Genomic DNA, 19,676 nt, shown 5'->3' on the forward strand with positions numbered 1-19,676 from the left:
AAGGACAGGTTCTGTTTTCCACCCATCCTGCTCGAGGATCCCGTGATCCTCAGAAGAATGTGGGGTCCCCAGGGGACAAGAGAAATCGGCTGGTGTTGGTGGCTGCGGAAGAAGGGGCACCCTCAGCCACCCTTGCCCACTCGGGCATCGGCTCCTGCTTCCCAGGGGGAGTCGGGGGGGCAGCGCGGGGTTTGGCTTCGGCGGGGGCGGCAGGAGGAGCGCGGGAGCTGTGGGGGGCCGGGCCGGGCCGGCCGTGGGGCAGCCCCCCTCCCCGCTCCTCCCCGCCCGGCTCTTATTCTGAAAGGAGCCTCCCGGCAGCCGACGGCCCGTCGCCCTCCCTGCCCCGGCCCACCCTGGCCGCCTCCTCTCCCCGCCTCCCGCTCCCCGCAGGCCCGGCCCTGCCGTGAGCCGCGGGAGGTCCCGGCCCGCCCCGTCCCATCCCGGCCCGTCCCATCCCGGCCCGCCGGCGCCCTGGCCGCTGCTGGGCGAGAGGCGAGGCAGAAGAAAACACACTGCTACGGCGAGGGGGGGGGGGGAGCTCGGCTCGCTCGGGTCTTGTTTCTTTTTCAATCCGGGGCAGTTCGCAACTCGGGAGCGAGGGTCCCGTCCAGGCACCCATCCGGGGGAGAGCTCACTTCACTTTCTGGAAAACCTGGACACAGACCTCGTCTTCAGCGGTCATGCGCTGGGGAAAGGGGAGCGAAAGAGGAGTTTAGGCTGGATCCCCTACTTGTCTCCCTCCCCAGCTGCTGCCACTGCAGCCCTGCCTGCCCTCCCGGTGCTGGCTGGAGTCTCACAGGCCACATGCTGCTGCATGCCCTTCCCGACCCTCTCAAAGCCCTAGCGGGTCAGGCTGCAGGGCAGGGAACGGCCATTGCCTTTGCTGAGCTGCATTAACTTTTAAACCCTGGAGGCGGATGTTTGTATGAAGCGGTGGCTGCCCCGAGGAGCCGGGGCTGAAGTCTGAGAGAAGCTGGAAGGAAGCTGCACAGCTGGCTCAGAGCCCGCAGCACCCGCACCATGTGTCCCCCCCCACCCACTGTGACTGGGATTTAGCAAGCTGCACTGTACCCCTCCTCACCAGATGCAGCTGGTCCCCCTCCAGCCAGTGCCTCCAGCCTCGGTTCCTCTTCTCTCCTAGCTGCTCACACACCAGCTGATCCCCCTCCCAGGAGACAGTTGTCTGAAAAAAAAGGAGAGTGGAAGACATGGTCCCAAGACAAGCAAGTCCTGGCAATAAAAGTTTCCAGTGATGAAACTGACTGTTCCTCTCAGACACATTTTCAAATGCAGTCCCTGATCTGGTGTCTCTTTGGTGGCTCCTTGGAACTGATGCTCTTTGTGGGAGGTGAATGACCCTCTGGCTTCCAAGTGCAACAGAGTACTGCCAAGTGAGCTGATGTTCTGTCTTTTCAGGGCTTTGCTCCAGAGGATAGTACCCTCTGGGTCCCAAAGTACTGAGTTTCTGGCTTTTTGGTGCTCATCCCCTTTGCTGTGAGCAATTTACTCATAGAACCACTTATTCCTGGACCTGCAGGGGCACGCCAGCTCTGGGCTGGGCTCTCATCTGGTTCGTGAATCACGAGCTGAGCAAGTCCCTGAACTTCTAGTGCCCCCCAGTCTGCGGTCAAACTGCACTACTTGGGCTTCTCACCTGGCACTTGCGTCCATCCACGGGCCCCAGGTCTTCCTCAAACTGGACTCCCAGGTCAAAATCCATAACATAGTCCCGCAGGGAGGTGATCGTGCGGATGACCATGTGATCTCCTGTGTGGATGATCTCTTTATCGGGCTTCAGGAGGCAAACCAGTTTTCGCAGGACCACATTGATATCTGGAGGGTGAGAGGGAGGGGAGATTTGCGGACGACCTGCGCGCCTCCTCTAGCAGCACCCCCACAGAGCTCCTCCACTCTTTTGGCCAGGGAGCCCCAGCCATGATACCTCCTCCCCACTCCCACCACCGCGCAAAAGCGATGGTCGCGGACAGAAGGACCAGAGGGTTCCCAAATCCCTTCCTCCCCTTCCCGACTTCTGACATTTTTGGAGACGGAAGGGAGTAAAAGGGGAGGAAGGAGCGGGATGAGGAAGGTGGAGTTACCTAAAGCGCGCAGGTAATTGTCCATGTTCTCCTGGGAGACGAAGCGGTAATAGCCGGTGAGGTTGGGAGGCATCCCGGGGCAGAGGGCCAGGGCCGACGGCGACGAGGAGAGAGGGAAAGGAGCGGGGCAGGCACGGAGCTGGGACCGAGCTTGCTCGCCGGGCGGGCCGGTCCCTCTCCCGCGGTGCGGCGAGGTCTGCGGGGCAGCCGGCCTCCCGGACTACCCGCTGCACTAAGAGTCCCCGCGCCGGGGGGCGCGGAAAAGGCCAGGACTGCCCCCGCTTCCAGCATCTCCGCCTCGGCTAGGGAGGACGCGAGAGCGGCAGGTCACCTTCTCACCCTCCGCCCTCCTCGGGGGCTGCTTGTGTTAAACTCTTGGCTGCCAACCAGCGGCAAGGCCTCCCCCCCCACCCCCCGCCGGCCCTTTCTCACACCGTGACGCCGGTGGCTGTGAGCTTCCTCAGAGCAGTGCCTCGCCCCACGCTCCCCCCCGGCCCGGCCAACCCGTCGAGGAGACGCGGCGGCCGGCTAGCAGCTTCGCCCTAGCCGCGCCCGGGGTGGATGGGCGGCGGGCTCCGGATGCGGTCTGCAGCCCCTCGCCCCGGCACCGCCCCCGATCTTCACACACACACCCCCCCCCCCCCGGCCTGCTCCTCCCGCGTCCCCCAGCAGCTGCGAGGATGCTTCGCGGGGCGAAGCACCGGACGCCGGTTTTGAAGCCCCCCCCCCCCCCCCCGCCCACCAGGGCCAGGCGCCCTCAGCCCTCGCCCCTCTCCGTGCCCTGCCCGGATTGCGGTGAGAAGAAAAACAGCGGCTCCCCCACGCCACCCCGCGCCCCCGCGCCCCCCCTGCAGCACCTGGCGCGGCGGCCCCTCGCATTGGCTGCCGACCCCCACCGGCCCCCGCCGCGCCCGTGACGTCATGCTGCAGTGGCGGGGCGGGGCCGGGCGTGGAGCGGAGCCGGGCTGGCGGAGGTGCCGCGCCGTCCCTGCGCGCCGCCGCCGCCGCGGGAGCGAGGGCGTGGGCCGGGCCGGGCAGGGCCGGGCAGGGCAGGGCCGCGCCCGCCGCTGTCCATTGCCCCGGGCGGGCTGGGACCCGCCGCCGCGATGGGCGACCCTCGGCCCCGCGCCGCCGTCCTCCTCCCTCTCCTCTGCCTCTGCGCCGCGCTGCCCGGCAGCGCCTCCAACAAAGGTGAGCGGCGGAGTGCCGCGGGCACGGTCCCGGGCGGCGGCGGCGGCGGCGGCGGGGGGGCGCTCCGCTGGGACCCTCCGGCAGCCCCCCACGGTGGGGCTGAGGGGCACGTTGGCCGCGGCTCATCCATCCGCCCCCGCGGTGGCGGTGCGGCTCCGCGCTGCCCGTCGCCTTCGTCTGGCACGTTTTTGTCGGGGGATCTCTGCGGTCCCCGGCGGCTCCGGCTTCCTTTGCCCCTTCGGGCGCCCTCATCCCATCCCCTCTCTCTGCTTTCTCCATCTGTCTCCTACCACCGCTTTTTTCTCCGTTCTTCCCTCTCCTTCTAGCATTCCCCTCGCATTTTCCCCTTTTCCACCCACTTGTCTTGCTTTTGTTTCAGTTACCGCTGTGTGGATTTAGCTTTCCTTCCCTTCCTTAGCGTGCTGAGAGAGAATGTGTTGCTTCTCCACAGACCCCTGTGGTCTCCAAAACATATCCCCAATCTCCATCTTCCAATTCTAGTTCATCCATCTACAATCTGTCAATAGGAATTATTGTACAGTTATGTGTTAACTCTGCAGGTTGCTTATATAAAACAGTATTTTATGTGCTAAATATGTAAAAAAACCCCTAACGCTACAGCTGTAACGTTCTGAATGCAGATGTTCTTTGAACACGTAAAGCGATGGAGAAAGATGTAGGTTTCTAGATCTGTGGCTGTAGAGACAGGTGTGAGAAATTAATCCGAGGGGAGTCAGTGCGTCAATAATCTGACAGGGTGGGAGAATCTGAAAACATGCGAGGGACTCGGGGGTCATCAGGGAATGTGACACCTTAGGGTGCTTTTTGTGCTTCGGCAGAGGTAGGGCTCCAGGGCGGCAGCAACGCGGAGCTCTGTGTATGCTGACATTGGCAGGGGCCAATTATTTGTACTGCTCTGGTGCCAAGGGGCCCAGTGGCGAGGCAAGGCCCCTTACGCTCTGGATTTTCTCTCTCCTTTGTGAATTTACGCTCTGAAACATCTACCCACCTTTGGCAAATTATTTTAGATATACAGGAGCTTTCTTGAAGCTGGTAGGAGTCTGTATCCTAAAAATATTCCCCAAATGTTTTTCTGATCTCCAGGAACTCATTTCCCGAGAAATCAGATTGGTGATTCCCAAGTTGCAGGTGGATGCAGCAAAGGATTTGTCTCTCTACCACCAGCTTGTTACCTCCGCACCAGGGCACATTTGGCATTTGTAGCTATGGATTCCCACCTTGGTGGTGTGGCGCATGGACTAGAGCCATCACAGAGTGGAATCTGGTGGGGGCAATAGAGGGGTGGGTGAAACATGGGCACTTGCACACAGGGAGGATTCCACCTGCATACTGAGCAGGATGGATGTTTCTGTGGATTTCCTACGCAATACTTTATAATCTTAATCAATACGGTGAGGGAGAAATGCCAACCCACGCTCTTCACTGCTATGCCAGGCTGGGTCTGCCCGCGCTGCCCTGCTGGTGCATCCCAACTCTGACCTGTCGCCCTGTCTGCTGGCCCACCACCCGGCTCCAGCAGCATCCCCTGGCCCCGATTTGCAAAAGCGCTTGGTTGTAAGGGATACTGTCCCTTTTGAGTCAACACATCATGCCATGCTGGTATGGTTTCAGAGGATACTGTGCTGCAGAGGATGAATTCACATATTGGAAGCAGTGCCCTTGAGGGGAAAGGCTCTGTATCCTACTCCCCACCAGCTCTGAGCCATGCTGTGCTCAAAGTATTGCTTGGTTGTAATAATCTTGGTCTCCGAGGGGTGGGAGAGTGGGGGATTATCTGGGAATGGGGGTTGTAACTAGGCCATGTAATATAATCTCTGAGGCCCATTTGGCAGGGAGTGGGCATGGGGGAGGGGTTTTTAATTTGTAATGATTTTTCTTCTCTCTCCCCTCCCCTTCCTTCCCCTCCACCCCTTTATTTCTCCCTCTCCCTGCCCTGGAGCCTGTGTGATAAAGATTAATTTGCTATTTCTGGGCCTGTGACATTTTTCAGAGTCTCCTGCTGGCTGCTGCCTCCATGCCAAGCCTGGCTGGGCTCCAGCCAACGAGATTAGCAAGGAGGGGCCAAGGGAATATGGTGCTCGCCATGAAGTGGGGAAGGAAGGAGCAAGGGACTCTCAGAGTAGGTTATTATACATGTAGGATGACTGTCTGAAAGTGTACCCGGGTACGTGTGTGTAGATCCTGGGCCTTAGTCCAGAGGATGCGAGGCATAAGTGATAATGGCTGCATGCAAGACTTGTCCCCTGGGGACACCCCAATGGAAGATGTATCCTGGATCCTTTAATTATGGCTTCAGTGAGCTAAAGGATTTAGCATTTGGAATCTGTCTCCAGAATCAGACTACTTCTGCCTCTTGATTTCATTTTTTTTAACTGCTCCAGCTTTCCTGGGCAGCCAGATGCCTCTCCACATATTTCTAATGAGATAGTAATGAGGAGGCCAGAAGGAACACATTGTTTCTGATGAGGTCTCCCAAAAGCCATGTAGAGTAGAACTAAAGAAGGGTAACTTCTTCCTCTCAGCCTATTTTAGACTTCTTTATTTCCAGAGAAGAAGGTGGGGAGGGGTGGTTGTTACCTGCCACTGGATGACATTCTGCTCTTTTCCTACTGAATCTGTCATTGGCGATTAATACATTCCTGTGCTCCATCCCTTACCCCAAATCCACCTCAGCAAACAAGCACAAACCCTGGATTGAAGCTGAGTATCAGGGCATCGTCATGGAGAATGACAACACAGTTCTGCTCAACCCACCGCTATTTGCACTGGACAAAGATGCTCCACTGCGCTATGCAGGTAGGTGGGTAACAGCTCTGGAAAGGGTGGGAGGCAGGGAGAGATGTATGAAGAGGCAGAGACAGGGTGACATTCATCCCTGTGCTGGATTCTTACTCTCTCCAGGAAACGATCACCTTCAGACCTTGTTCCAGAGGAGGTCCCCAGTGAAGTCTGGAGGCAATTTGGGCGCAGCTTGATTTAGGATGCTGTGAGCTGTTTCCCTTAGGGAGAGAAATTGAGGGTGGAGCCAGCTACTTTTTGACGCAGTTCTGCTATTTCCAAAGATCACATGCACAGCTCTGTGTCTGTGAGCACTGGAGAAAGCTGCTAGGGCACACTTCGTTGGCAGTGCTACATCCCCTCACAGTAAGCACAAATCCCTGAAACTACAGATGAGGCTTTACAAGGGTTGTATTCCTGGTGCTTGCTTAGGCCATGTGTGGAGCTTCCTCACACATCCTCCGTCAGCTTTGGGAGAGGAAAAGTGGTCCCTGTGAGCCGAACTTTAGGATTTAGGTGACCCTATCTGCAGTTCCCTGCGGTACTGTGCACATCCTGCGTGTGTGGGTGGATGAGACATCACGGATCTTCATGCTTTGGCTGTCTATCTGCAATATATGCCCTGTTTTGCCTCCCTGAGGGATGCAGAGGAGAAATAAGGTGCTCCCTCAGTACTGTGGCTGTGTAGCATTAATAAATTAGCTTGAGCCTTGTAACCTCTAGTCTTTCCTGATGCTGGTCAAGACTCCTTGCCGTGGGAGTAGTCTCCAGTAGAGGGCAATCTACACCATTAATGGCTGTAAGAGATGGCAGGAGGAACTCCTAGGGAACCAAAAATTGCTCGAAATGAGAGGTGATAATAAGGGAGAAAGGACAGTGTAAGTTAGAAAGGAAGAAAATATGGGAGAGGGAAGCAAGGGGGCATAATGCGCTCTCCTCAGTCTTTTCTCCCCTTCCTCTCTGCCTTTGTGGGTACCAGGTGAAATCTGTGGCTTCAGGATCCATGGGGCAGGGGTACCTTTTGAAGCTGTGATCCTGGACAAAGCTACAGGTGAGGGGCTGATCCGGGCCAAGGAACCAGTGGATTGTGAAGCACATAAGGAGCACACATTCACCATCCAGGCTTATGACTGTGGAGAGGGACCCGATGGAGCAAATTCCAAGAAATCACACAAGTAAGTCCATGCAGTCATTGCTGCATGTTACAAAATGTGATCTGTCACAGAAACACAAATGAAAATTGCTGTGGGAATGCTTCCTTTAGCCAGAAGTGTTTTTCTCTAGCCTTGATACTATAACTCAACACGTTAATAAGACTCAAAGAGAAATGTTCACTGACTGAGTCACATGAGTGAATACACTAGAAATGAGGGCTGCTTGACAGTTGTGTCTAAGGGTGGTGGTTTATGTTGCTGCATAATAGGCAGGAGGTTCAGATTACATTATCATTCCTTTTGCTTTTTCTCTGGAGTGGGAAACCATTGTCCAAGCTCCTGTGTGCCAACATTGCTGCGTTGAAACCAGGGTCTCTTTCCTTGTCCTTGCTTCTGACAGCTGGAAATCGGACTGGTGCACTTTAGGGGAGTGACTTACATTGAAATTTAGGTAGTGTACGGCTTCTAATCAGCTGATCAGTTCTTATTGATGTCTCTCTGCATCAGGGCCACAGTGCACGTTCGAGTAAACGATGTGAATGAGTTTGCTCCTGTCTTTGTGGAAAAGTTGTATCGTGTGGCAGTGACTGAAGGAAAGCTGTATGACCGCATCTTGCGTGTGGAGGCCATTGATGGAGACTGCTCGCCACAGTACAGCCAGATCTGCTACTATGAGATACTGACCCCCAATATTCCCTTTCTGATTGACAATGACGGTACGAATCCACACCTACCGTGAGCACGTCACTCCCCCTTTCCTGCTTTGCTCCCTCTCTGCCAGTCCCATTTGCTGGCAGAGCTGTGCTATATGAATTTTCTAGCACTGCTGATCTATCTCTCCTGGTGCAGAGACGCAGCAGCCATTTTGTGGGATGCTATAGGTTATTACAGAGTGGCACTAAGGTGGGGACTCAGCCCCTTTTTGGTTGTTTTTGTAGTTGATCAAAAATAAGAGTGATTTCTAGAAGGAACATCTTTGAGGAGACTGTCTTTCCTCTCCCTTGATCTCTTTGTTTTGCTAAACAGGGAACATCGAGAACACGGAGAAGCTGCAGTACAGTGGAGATCGCCTCTACAAATTCACAGTGACAGCCTATGACTGTGGAAAGAAGCGGGCTTCTGATGATGCTGAAGTGGAAATCCAGGTGAAACCCACCTGCAAGCCCAGCTGGCAGGGTATGAAACCTCCAAACACAGTTATGTCTTCCCTTTGCTTTTGCTGAACTACTACTCAGTCTTGCTCATTGCAAATGTTTGTATATACACATATAAATTTGTATGCCCATATATATGGTTCAGTTCTGGCACCAACCCACCAGTCCCACCTAAGGGGATGCAGCAGACATCTAAGTCTGTTGCAAAGCCACTGAAAGGCAATTCTAACATTGGAAAATCATTCCTTGGATTACTGTGAACTACTATGTATTTAATAAGGCTCATAGTCTGTATTCAATGTAGATTGGTTTTGGGGCTGCTCATCTTGAGGATTTTTGGCTTTTCCAGAGGTGTTGTACGCCTACAGGTTCACCTTAGTCAATAGAATTAAGGGGAAATCAACACAGCTAAATATCTGCTCTGCCTGATAAGAGAGGTTGACAATCCAAGGAGTGATGCTACACTGGTACTAGCTGTAGAAGATGAGAATTTGGACTCTGTGCTTCTAGGAAATCTTCCCTTGCACTGATGCCAGCTGCATAAAGTTGTCTTTTCAACATGGAAAGGGCCAAAAATCTCTGTTTCTGGGCTAGTCCATGGATGCCACTTGTGTGTGTGCCAAATGTTCTGGCCTTGGGTCCTTGGCAAGACCTAACCCCTCTCTTTCACTCTTCTTCATTAGGCTGGAACAAGAGGATCGAGTACACCCCGGGTGCAGGCAGCCTCGCGCTCTTCCCCAGCATTCACCTGGAGACCTGCGATGAACCCCTGTGGAACATCCAGGCCACGGTGGAGCTGCAGACAAACCATGTGGCCAAGGGCTGTGACCGGGATAACTACTCTGAGAAGTCACTACGCAAACTCTGTGGTGAATTGATTCTTTCCTGGGCTGAGGGCAGCTGTGGCACGGCACCCTGCCCCTTCCCCTGGAGGGGTTCCCAGTGGTAGCGCTGTGCCTCGCACAGCAGAGATGCTGGGGGACACATTCCTCGCATCTGCTGTGTTCAGTGGGGCTGGGAGGACACCTAGCTCGCGTGCTGCATTGAGGGGCAGTGGGCGCCCTGCCCATATTTACAAGGGGCTCCCCATGCTTTCCTTGCTGGGAAGCCAGAGGTTTCTGTGCATTGCCCCAGTACGCAGAGTCTGTGGGACTTTCCTCAGCACAGATGGAAAAGTCACCATCCTTCTCCTATCTGGAGTTGCCTATAGGCAACTCCTCCTCTCCCTGTGCTCTGGGACATTACAATGAGCCCTCTAGCACCCTCTTTGTGTGTTCCCCAGTTCTCAGGCTCCTTATTCACCTGTGCTGACATTCCTGACTCCTTCCCTTCTTGGTAGGTGCTGCCTCAGGAGAGATTGACCTGCTGCCAGTGCCTAGCCCCATGGCGAACTGGACCGCGCGGCTCTCGGTGCACTACAGCCAGGACAGCAGCCTCATCTACTGGTTCAATGGCAGCCAGGCTGCCCAGGTGCCTGTGGTGAATGGGCCGAATGCCCATGAGGGGCTGAGTGACCACTTCACCCTGTCCGTATGGATGAAGCATGCCGTGGTGCCGGGCAAAGGCAGGCGGGAAGAGGAGACGGTGATCTGCAGTACAGTGCAGAGTGGTGAGACACTTTTCCCGGGGTGGTGACACTTCTGCCCACTGCCTCTAACTTGTTAGAAGGGATTGTCCCTGCAGGGGGAAATCTCTTGTGTTCCAGAGCGGGACCTGGGCAGGGGTCCCTCTTTAGGAACACAGCTTCTTCAAGTGTCACTTTTTCTGGGAGCAGTCAAGCCTGCTGTGAGCACGCAGTGCTGAGTGCCAGTCCTGCAGGCCAGCGTGTGCTTCTGGGCTCTGGCTAGTAAGACTGCTCTGAGGTGTGATACGTAACTCCTTGTGCTTGTCCCTGGCAGAGGATGGCTACTCGCATTACTCTCTGGCTGTGCATGGCTGCCGGATTGCTTTCCTCTACTGGCCATTGCTGGAAAGTGCAAGGCCTGTGAAATTCCTCTGGAAGCTTGAGCAGGTGAGGAAGCTTTTGCCTCTTCCCCGTGTCCCTTCTCCTTCTGCCCTTTGCTGATCCCTTCCTCTGCTGTCTGCTGTAGGTCTGTGATGATGAATGGCACCATTATGCCCTCAACCTGGAGTTCCCCACTGTCACACTCTATGTGGATGGCGTCTCTTATGACCCTGCCCTCATCCACGACAATGGCCTCATTCACCCTCCACGGCAGGAGCCCTCGCTCATGATTGGAGCCTGCTGGACCGGTGAGTGCCCACTCCCTGAACCATGCTTTTCCCATACGGGAAACAAGGGAGTGGAGGCAGAGCCAGAAGAGGTGAAAGAAACACCACCCAATACTAAATGATGCAAACCACATTGCAGCCATCTTACCTCCTTGGCACCAAAGCCAGTGTGGCTCCTTCCTTCCTTACGGACCAAGCCAGCAGGCCACGGTAGTAATAGCTCAGGACAAGTGTCATTGGCAGCTTCATGGACAACAGCAGTAGAATATGTGATGGATAACCAGCCTTCAGGCAGAGGAGAGTCGAAACTCTGTACCTCATTCAGGCGTTGGTGTTTCTATCAAAGCTTTTCACCAGAGAGCAAGCAGTACTATTTGTGCTGCTGGTTGTATTGATGGGGATTTCTGTGTCTTGAGGGTCTATATGAAGAAGTCCCAAATCATTCTGTAGAGGAATTGGGTTGGAGGACAAAGATCAGGTTAGGAACATAGTTAAGCCACTACCAGATTAAAACCCGTTCTGTGGAGATGTAAGGCTACATTTCCCAGGTCTTTCAGTTCTGCAAGACTGAAGCAGGACAGAACTAAAGGAATTTGCCTGCTGCTTGCCTTCACTCCAGCAGAAATTTCTAGCAAGATCAAGTCTTTACTGTAGTACTGCTCCCAGGTCAGGGATCTTCCCGCAGCTCTGTGCTCTCGATTGGCCTTTTGCAACTAACAAATATTAATCAGCTTGGGACACTCTCCTGGAACCATCTTAGTTTCAAAGGGATGTTGAGAACACGGCTTGTTGCGAACATGGCTAGGACCGTGTTCCATAAATTGGAATCAACTAATTCCCAAAATAGATATCATTGGGAAAGGAGAAAAAAAGCCCTATACTTTCTCCCTTGTATCAGTTACTCATCCTACAGTCTCACCATCCCCTTCATGAGAGGGACACTGCCCTCTTTCGTCTGTGATGTGCTGTCTCTAGGGTTGAAGGGTGCACTGCTCGGCACATGACTCCAGAGCTATTCTTTTGGTCTGGCCAATACAGGCACTTGTATAGATACTTGCCTGACCCTGTAACTACCCTCTTCCAATGCCTTATTGCTTGTCTGAATGTTCTCCTTTTGCAGAGGAGAAAAACAAAGAGAAAATCAAAGGAAATGAGAACTCCACTGATACTGTACAAGGTAGGGAAAAGAAAGATGGTTCTCTTCCCCTCTTCACTGTGCATGACTATCACTTCTTGCATGGTGCCTTCCTCATACAGCTCCCCCGGTCCTGTCCTGCCACCTCCCACCATCTTGGGAGGAAAACCCTTATTTGGGAGATTGGCCCTTGATACCTTGATATCTGTGGAGCATGAAAAGGCTGATAGGAGGACTACAGCCTGCTTTGAGAGATGGAGTATGCTTTTCGTGTGGAGAAAGACTCCTCGTGCCTGATCATTACAGTTGGTCTCTGAAGAACACAATAGCCATTAGAGACATCAGGAGATGTCACCTCATCCCTAACTATCTATGGAACGTATAGTTTCTTTTAAAAGCCCTCACAGGAAGCAGAATGAGAAGGGAACAAGAAATTGTTTCCATCTGGCATTCAGCAGTCTGGCAGAAACTTCTCTATGCTACCCACCGTTCACTGCCCTAGTCTTTCTGTTGGTCTCTTTTTCTCGCTTTCCCCCATCTAGAATTAAAAAAAATTGTCGTCATCTCACTTCAGCATCCCCCGTCTTCTTGTTGTCTTTGCTTTTCCATGTCCTGTGCACCCCTCTGTCTACCTCCCTTAACATCTGTATGTCCCTCACACTGTTGCTTTTGTTGTCTTGGCTTTTCCATGCCCCATGCACCCCTCTGTCTCTCTCTACCTCCCTTAACATCTGTATGTCCCTCACACCGTTGCTTTTGTTGTTTTTGCTTTCTTCCTCGCCATGTCTCTCACACCCTCCACCTCCCATGTTTCCCTCAGGAGATCCTCTGTTGATACACCACTACTTCCATGGTTACTTGGCTGGCTTCACTGTGCGCCCTGGTAGCTTGGAGAGCCGGGAGGTTATTGAATGCCTATATGCCTGCCGTGAGGGGCTTGATTACAGTGACTTCGACAGTCTGGGCAAAGGGATGAAGGTATGCCCATCTGCCCAGCTTGCATGGGTCTCCTCCACTCTCCTCCCCATCCTTGCTTCCCGGGACTTTGCCTGCTCTCCCACCTCAGACAACTCCCCACCTTTCTCCTTTGTGTCTCTCTCAGCCTGGACTCTTGGCATTTGCCAAGGAACCCTGAGTATTTTCTTCTCTTCCACCTGTAGGTTCATGTGAACCCCTCTCAGTCCCTGCTCACCTTGGAGGGTGACGATGTGGAAACCTTCAACCATGCAATCCAGCACGTGGCTTACATGAATTCACTGCGCTTTGCTACTCCTGGAGTCCGGCCACTCAGACTCACCACTACTGTCAAGTGAGTGGACAAAGCGGCACCTCCAGCTAAGTTCAGCAAGAGGGTTACCTCTCTTCTGGCTAAAATTAAACTCCCTCACCTTGTATTTTAATTCTAATGGATGGTCTTGAAACGGGTAAAAGTCTTCCTGAAAATAAATATTAACGTATCCAGTATCCAAATGGATACTGCAATACTGGGTCCTGGGGTCTATGCAGGTAGCAGAACTTCTGCCTTCACTCATGGTGTTCTAGGCATGTGGGCTGGTTTTAATTTTCTCTGTGGTGTGTGGATCTAACCAAGTCATCTGAAACTCAGTGGTGTCATTCCTACCACACCTCTCTGTCTTGCACAGGAGGCTATAGGGAAGCTTTAGGAAGACTACCAGAAAAAGGATATTCCCTTCACTGGCAGTAATGGGCAGGAGGTGTTCTTTTACAATGTTGCTGGTGGAAGCTTGGGCCAACTGATGCTTTCTACTGCTCTCCTTCAGGTGTTTCAGTGAAGAGTCCTGTGTCTCCATTCCTGATGTGGAAGGTTATGTTGTGGTGCTACAGCCTGATGCCCCCCAGATCCTGTTGAGCGGCAATGCCCACTTTGCTCATCCTGCAGCAGACTTTGAGGCTCCTGATGGGGTCCCCCTGTTCCCCAACCTCCAGATCACCTGCTCTATTTCTCACCAGGTGGAGGCCAAGAAGGATGAGAATTGGCATGGTACCGGTGAGTGGAGTACAGGGTGAGCTGTAAGAGACAAACTGGAAACACCTACAAGAGTTGCTATCCTGCAGAGGAAGCAGAGCCCCTCATTACACCCAAAATAGGAGAGAGTTTACAAATATAGAAGCAAGGCACATTGTCTGTCAATATGTAGGCTAATCAGTTCTTATCCCTTTCTGCTCCTCCCCGTACTTTTTCTATCCACCCAGTTCCTTTGCCTCACTCTCTCCTCCTTCTTTCCCAGGCTGCTCATTCCTAATCCCTTTTACATTTTACCTACATTTCCCTTTATGGAATCCAGCACTGGATGGATGTCCTGCCTGTTACCCTCTCCACTCCTGCATTTACTCAGTCTCCTCCTGCTTCCTTCTCTCCTGCTTTCCTTATTTCTCGCCCCCTCCCATCTATTCCTGCATCACTTATTCCTGTGAATTCCCCAGTCAGTTTCCTCACACCCTATAATATCTTGTCCCTCAATTTCTCTCCATCATCCTTGGATTATATCTCTGCACTCTATGCTCTACATGTCCTTTCACTTCTTTCATATCTCTTCTGGTAATGGGATTTTTTGCTCATAGTTTTCTGTTTAGCAGCTTTGCCTTTCTTCATACAATGATGGAAGTTTCTTGACATAGAGCAGGTTGGTCTTAGCCCTGCTGAAAGCAGTTAGTCATTGGATGTGGTTGCCATTTTAAAGAAGATAAGATCTCAACGATGGTAACCAGCAGTCGTGAGACAGGGGAAAGCTTTCAAAAGCACTCAGGGTCTGGGAATGTGTGATAGAGTTGTTCCTAATTTGCACATTGTCATTGTCAACAGAGTCCTTACAGCCAAGAAGTGTTATCATGAACCAGTCCGATAATAGTATGTTGTTCCAAAATAAAGTGACTTTATTATGTGCATAAATAATGTCATTAGAACCAGGGGGACTCCTCCAACAAGTAATTAGACTGACAGTGATTTTACTCAAGGTCAGTGCTAGCCACAGAAAGAGAAGTCATTACGTATGATGTGAGCACTTTTAAGTAAGTGGGTACCACTCTGAGTAACTCCTGCCTTCACTGATGGCTGTCTGGCTTTCTGGCCCTGTCTTCTTCCCATTTGCATCTCAGTGACAGACACACGAATGTCAGATGAGATTGTGCATAACCTGGATGGCTGCGAGATCTCATTGGTAGGAGATGACTTGGACCCAGAGAGGGAGTACATGCTCCTGGATGGGGCACTGCTGCAGCAGCGGGGCCTGGAGCTTGTTAACACCTCTGCCTACCTGACCATCACAGGTATGTCCTCTCCTTGGCTGCAGCCGTCTAATTACGCCTCTCTCACTGCCTGTCAGGCATTGCTGGGAGAAGCACTTAACCCAATGTTAGAGATGTGTTGCTGTACTTTGTGCGACTCCGAGATGTAACCATTTGTTGAACTCCTGGTTTTGGAAGTCCCAGGCCATTTCCTTGGGGAGGTGGCTCCTCCTCCAGCACGCAGTACTAGGGCATGGTGTCTGAGCTCTCACCCAGGCTTGTATCGCTCCTCCTGACTTACTCCTTGGCGTTTGGTGTTCTCAGGTGCCAGCAGCATTTTGCGTGACATGACTGCAGGACACCACGTTCCACAGGCTGTGGACTGGGCAACACTATTGTACTCTCCAGAACTTAACAGAGCTGTTGCTCTTGATCCTTCCTTGCCTTCCGCTTGTTTTAGCAATGCAAGCAGGGATTTCATCAGGTCCTTTGCAGCCAGCTCCATCTCTGCTCCCTTCCTAAAATTAATGAACCCAGCATTGCCTTGGATTCCTCTATAGCTCCTAGTTGCTACAGGGTTATGATGCCAGATGACTTTGAAGCAGGACCTTCCTCACCCCACACCAATTGTCTTTTCTTGTCTCAGGTGTGGAGAGCATTGCAGTTTATGAGGAAATACTACGCCAGGTCTCATACCACATCAACCATGGTGCTGCTCTTTATGAAAGGAAGTTTCACCTGTCCTGCACTGAGATGAATGGACGCTACTCCAGCAATGAGTTTACTGTTGAGGTACAAGATCAATACATGCACGTACAGGTGCTTGTGCATGCATGGAGAGGACATGGTGGATGGGAATGCACACAATGTAGAATGTACTATGAACACAGGGCTGAGTCTCTCTCACTCTGGTTTTTCTGCAGGTGAATGTCCTCCACAACATGAACCGAGCTGCTCATCCTAACCATATTCTGAGTTCCCAACAGTTCATGCACCGAGGCCATCATTTACCCCCAGAGCTATCTGGGCACAGTTTGGCAAGCACCCATAACAACCCAAGTACGTAACACTATCTTTTGTGTTTATTCCTTTAGGTCAGGATGCTGCTTTTCTGATATCCTGGTAGAATAGCAGAGGATTCCTTTCAGGCTCCCTATACCCATGTTATTGAGTTCTCATTATACTGTCCTGTCCCATGCGTTGTTAGCAAATGGACTGCAGTCTGTGTCAAACTGTGCTTTAGAGCTTGGTGCAACAGTCTCCTCTTCTGTTGTGTTGTTTTCTTGATGTAGAAGCAGTCTGAAATCTACACCCGAGAAGGTCTAAAAAGAAAAACCGTAAGCTGGTACGATTTCATTCGTGCACCTTGCAAAGGTGCTATGTGGGCTTGGGTAATGTAATTTCAGAAAGAAGCTTCAACAGCAGGAGAGAAACAAGAGAATCAAGACTGCCACTGCTCTAAAAAAAGATATGGGACCAGGAAGTGGTCAGCAGGGCAGAAAAATACAGGAGACAGCACCACACAGACAAGAAGAGGATTCTTGCTCCCAAAACAGAGGAGGGAAAAGCCTGAAAGCTAGACTAGATTTGTTGGTTTGTGCTGGCAGCCCTGTGCCGCAAGCATGACCGCAGTCCAATTGCCTCCTCATAGGCTGTGAAAGCTCTAGGACTGTTACACAGAACCCTGCGTTGGTTTTAGTCCCCTGTTGTAGGGAACATGGAAAGCGCCTTTGGTGCTAGCTTTTGCTGCAGCTTCCTGCAGCAGCTGACCCCAAGCTGGTTCAGTCCTGCAGCTGGCAGTGAGCCACCACAGGGACAGCCTACATCTGTGCTGGGAAAGCACCAAAAACCAGCCTTTGCCACTCCCTTCCCCAGCTCTGCCTGATCACAGCAGAAAAGAAGTTGTCCCTGCTGTACAGAACCAGCCAGAAAAAATCCATGGAGGGCCTGGATAGATTTTGCAGGGAAGGGGGGTTATCTGGGGAGTCAAGGCTCAGCCTACAGGCCTAGAACAAAGGGAGTGGGAGTTGGGCTAAAGGTCTTAGATGAAGTTCAAGTTTTCTCCTGTGGAGAAGGCAGGCTTTGACCGTGGCACTAATTAGGCGGCCATCATAGCCCTCACCTCTGCCCCACGTACAAAGGAGACTTCTTTTGGCTTCCTTCTTTCTCTACTGCTTGCACAGAAATCATACCCTCTGAAAATCATCCTTGTGCCCTTAGAGGCTCTCCCCAGCCCATGTTTCTCCCTCCCAAGAGGGGGATACAAATGGCTGCTGTGCAACATATTCTGGTGGCTTCTGTAGATAAAGATGTGCAGAGTCTACAGGCCAGGCCAACATCAGAGGATGCCTGGACCTTGTCATCCTGGGAAACCATGCAGGCCTCAAGCAAAGATACAGCAGCTGAAGGCAGGAACTGCCTGTGCCCAGGGTAGCAGAAAAGTGAGGACATGTTCCTGCCTAGACTAAAAACCCAAGCTCTGCCCAGGAACCCCAGTTCCTGCAGGTCAGGTTGGAAATGCATGTTTCTATGACAGACTCTAACCACACCTTCCCACTTCCTTTCTCCAAAGTGGTCCCCAGTGCTGCCACTGTCATCATTGTGGTGTGTGTGGGCTTCCTGGCACTCATGGTGATCCTTGGCATCCTGCGCATCCACTCCCTGCACCGGCGGGGAGTGGGGCAAGAGGTCCCTGGGGCTGCTGAAGGGGGGCACACAAGCACCGGAGGCAAAGAGAGCGACATGTTCTGGGACGACTCAGCCCTCACCATCATAGTCAACCCCATGGAGGTGAGGAGCAACCACTGTGGCTGGGTGGGCAGCTGGGTTGCCAGATCCTTCCTCTCACCCCATGTCTCACCTCCCCAGTCCTACCAGAGCTGCCAGGAGAGGGCAGCAGAAAGCGGCGAGGGCAGAGCCAGTGAGGGCATGGAGGACGAAGATGAGAGCACCGACTCGGAGACACCCGACTCCCCAGACAGCAATGACGTGGACGACCGGCACATCATCGGCAAAAGCGACAGCTCTCACCGCTACTAGGAGCTTTAAAACACCAGTCCAATGGCTGGAAGGAGGAGGTGTCTCACTTTTAACTTCTTCCTTCCCCCACCGTGTACACACGTGCTCCTCCCTCTTTTGTCATTTCTGCCTCCCATGTTCCTTCATCTTCTGCCATTCTCATTGTGGACATTCCCCACGTTATTGACCCCCCATCTGGCTCTCTAGAAACATGTGTTAGGGCACTTGCACATGACAGTGGCACAGTTCAAACTATGATGAGGAAGGAGGGGCTTAGAAAGAACAAAAATTTGGACGGAACCAGCCATAGGGCTCAGAGTGGGGTCTCTCACAACCCCTCCCCAGATATTATATATATATATATTGTATATTTTTTCAATGTTGTCGTTTGAGGTTTATTCTCGTTTCATGCAAAAAACCCACTGCAGCTTGTGTCGCTTTGTAAAATTGTCGATACTCCTAAACTAAATGAATGAAGGTAAGAAGGATGAGGAAACAAAGTGGATTTTAAAATAAATGGATTTCAAATAAAATGTTCAGGGCTTCTGCAGTTTTTCACTACAAGCGGGGAAAGAAACAGTCAGTGTAAGATGTGAGACTGGAGATTGTCCAGAGCATGTATTTACTGAAATTACTGCCTTATCTCGGGGAAGGGTTACATTTTTTAGTCTATGTGTTGCAACAAGAAAAACACGTCACCTCTGACCCTAGCCCCCACCTTTTTGAGAGTCAAAATACTCTTTGTAAACACAATGGAGCCTTCCCCAGGACACCGGGCTAGGAACCCACAGAGGAACAGAAGGCATCCCAGCCTGTCACAGGCAAGTGTGACACATGCAGTGGACTGAATTCTTGATTACAGAAAAAAATAAGGCTCTTTACATGCACTTAGTGTATCATCAATAGAAACAGGCCAAGCCCTCAGCTTCATCCATCTTTTCACCTGATCCGCTTTCTTTACCAGCATAAAAAGAGTATTTTTTACACCAGGGGTTCCAGCTTGTAGCAGAACAGCCTCAGCACTTGTGAGGGAAGGAGGTGTCCTCTCTTGGGAATGGAGGGCGTGGAAACATAACATATTGGCAAAGCATGGCTATGAGCCCAGTAGCATGAGTGGTTAGGGTGGTGCTTCATAGCAGGTTGTGCTTCTTCCCTTGATCTACTCAGTCTGATTATTCAGACCCTGTAAGGTGAAAAGAGGCTGTCAGCTGCCTGATATGTCTTGGGGCAATGGCTGCAACATGTTAAGGACCCAAAGGCAGATTCTGCAATAGGACATTTGCTGGCAGGCAAGTTTGAGAAATCCTCCTTAGGGGCAGGTAGGTAGCACAGTAGGTGAGAGTAGAAGAGCCCCTCTGAGGGCATGAAAGGTCTCAGCACAAGATCTCTGCTTGCTACAGTTCTCTGAGATGTCTCAGCTCTAGCCTGTCATATCCAACTGTGCCAACCATACAACAGTATGGTTGTTACTGGGTCCAAAAGAAGTGAACACGATGAGGCTAAGATACTCTTATGCTTTCTCCTTTGTCTCCTTCCCAGTAAGTTCCATGCCCTTGTTTCATACAAGCAGCTTACAGCAGGCACTGTCAAACTAGTGCCCTGACATCTTGAAGCACCGGAGTAATTCAAATCTCCAGAAAGAAGGCAG

At 52.1% G+C, this 19,676-nt stretch overlaps 2 protein-coding genes across 2 annotated transcripts; one reads left to right on the forward strand and one right to left on the reverse strand.

The window, feature by feature from the left end:
- Nucleotides 1-507: 507 nt before the first annotated feature.
- RBP5 (retinol binding protein 5) lies at nucleotides 508-2,290 on the reverse strand. Its single transcript, XM_050909676.1, has 4 exons — nucleotides 2,100-2,290; nucleotides 1,655-1,833; nucleotides 1,082-1,183; nucleotides 508-685 (listed from the first exon to the last, which is right to left on the reverse strand). The coding sequence occupies exons 1-4, from the start codon at nucleotides 2,170-2,172 to the stop codon at nucleotides 632-634; spliced, it is 408 nt and encodes a 135-aa protein (XP_050765633.1). The 5' UTR covers nucleotides 2,173-2,290; the 3' UTR covers nucleotides 508-631.
- Nucleotides 2,291-3,020: 730 nt separating this feature from the next.
- On the forward strand, nucleotides 3,021-18,563 carry CLSTN3 (calsyntenin 3). The gene is given in 20 exon segments (XM_050892807.1): nucleotides 3,021-3,075; nucleotides 3,113-3,146; nucleotides 3,148-3,290; nucleotides 5,985-6,107; nucleotides 7,069-7,264; nucleotides 7,751-7,959; nucleotides 8,270-8,419; nucleotides 9,081-9,266; nucleotides 9,737-10,006; nucleotides 10,296-10,408; nucleotides 10,488-10,650; nucleotides 11,750-11,806; nucleotides 12,585-12,742; nucleotides 12,925-13,073; nucleotides 13,546-13,772; nucleotides 14,882-15,052; nucleotides 15,657-15,802; nucleotides 15,934-16,069; nucleotides 17,583-17,800; nucleotides 17,879-18,563. Coding segments are annotated over 20 exon segments (3,075 nt in total). The 3' UTR covers nucleotides 18,050-18,563.
- The last annotated feature ends 1,113 nt before the right edge of the window (nucleotides 18,564-19,676 follow it).

This window comes from Gymnogyps californianus, chromosome 1, assembly GCF_018139145.2.
Source record: "Gymnogyps californianus isolate 813 chromosome 1, ASM1813914v2, whole genome shotgun sequence".
Classification (NCBI taxonomy): domain Eukaryota; kingdom Metazoa; phylum Chordata; class Aves; order Accipitriformes; family Cathartidae; genus Gymnogyps; species Gymnogyps californianus.

What these genes read in the sequence shown, in the direction of transcription:
- RBP5 (XM_050909676.1), bottom strand. Translation starts at nt 2,172, where the DNA reads ATGCCTCCCAACCTCACCGGCTATTACCGCTTCGTCTCCCAGGAGAAC. An exon ending in CAATTACCTGCGCGCTTTAG is followed by an intron (nt 1,834 to 2,099) that starts GTAACTCCACCT and finishes CTCACCCTCCAG; the next exon opens with ATATCAATGTGGTCCTGCGA. An exon ending in AGGGGGACCAGCTGCATCTG is followed by an intron (nt 686 to 1,081) that starts GTGAGGAGGGGT and finishes CCCTTTCCCCAG; the next exon opens with CGCATGACCGCTGAAGACGA.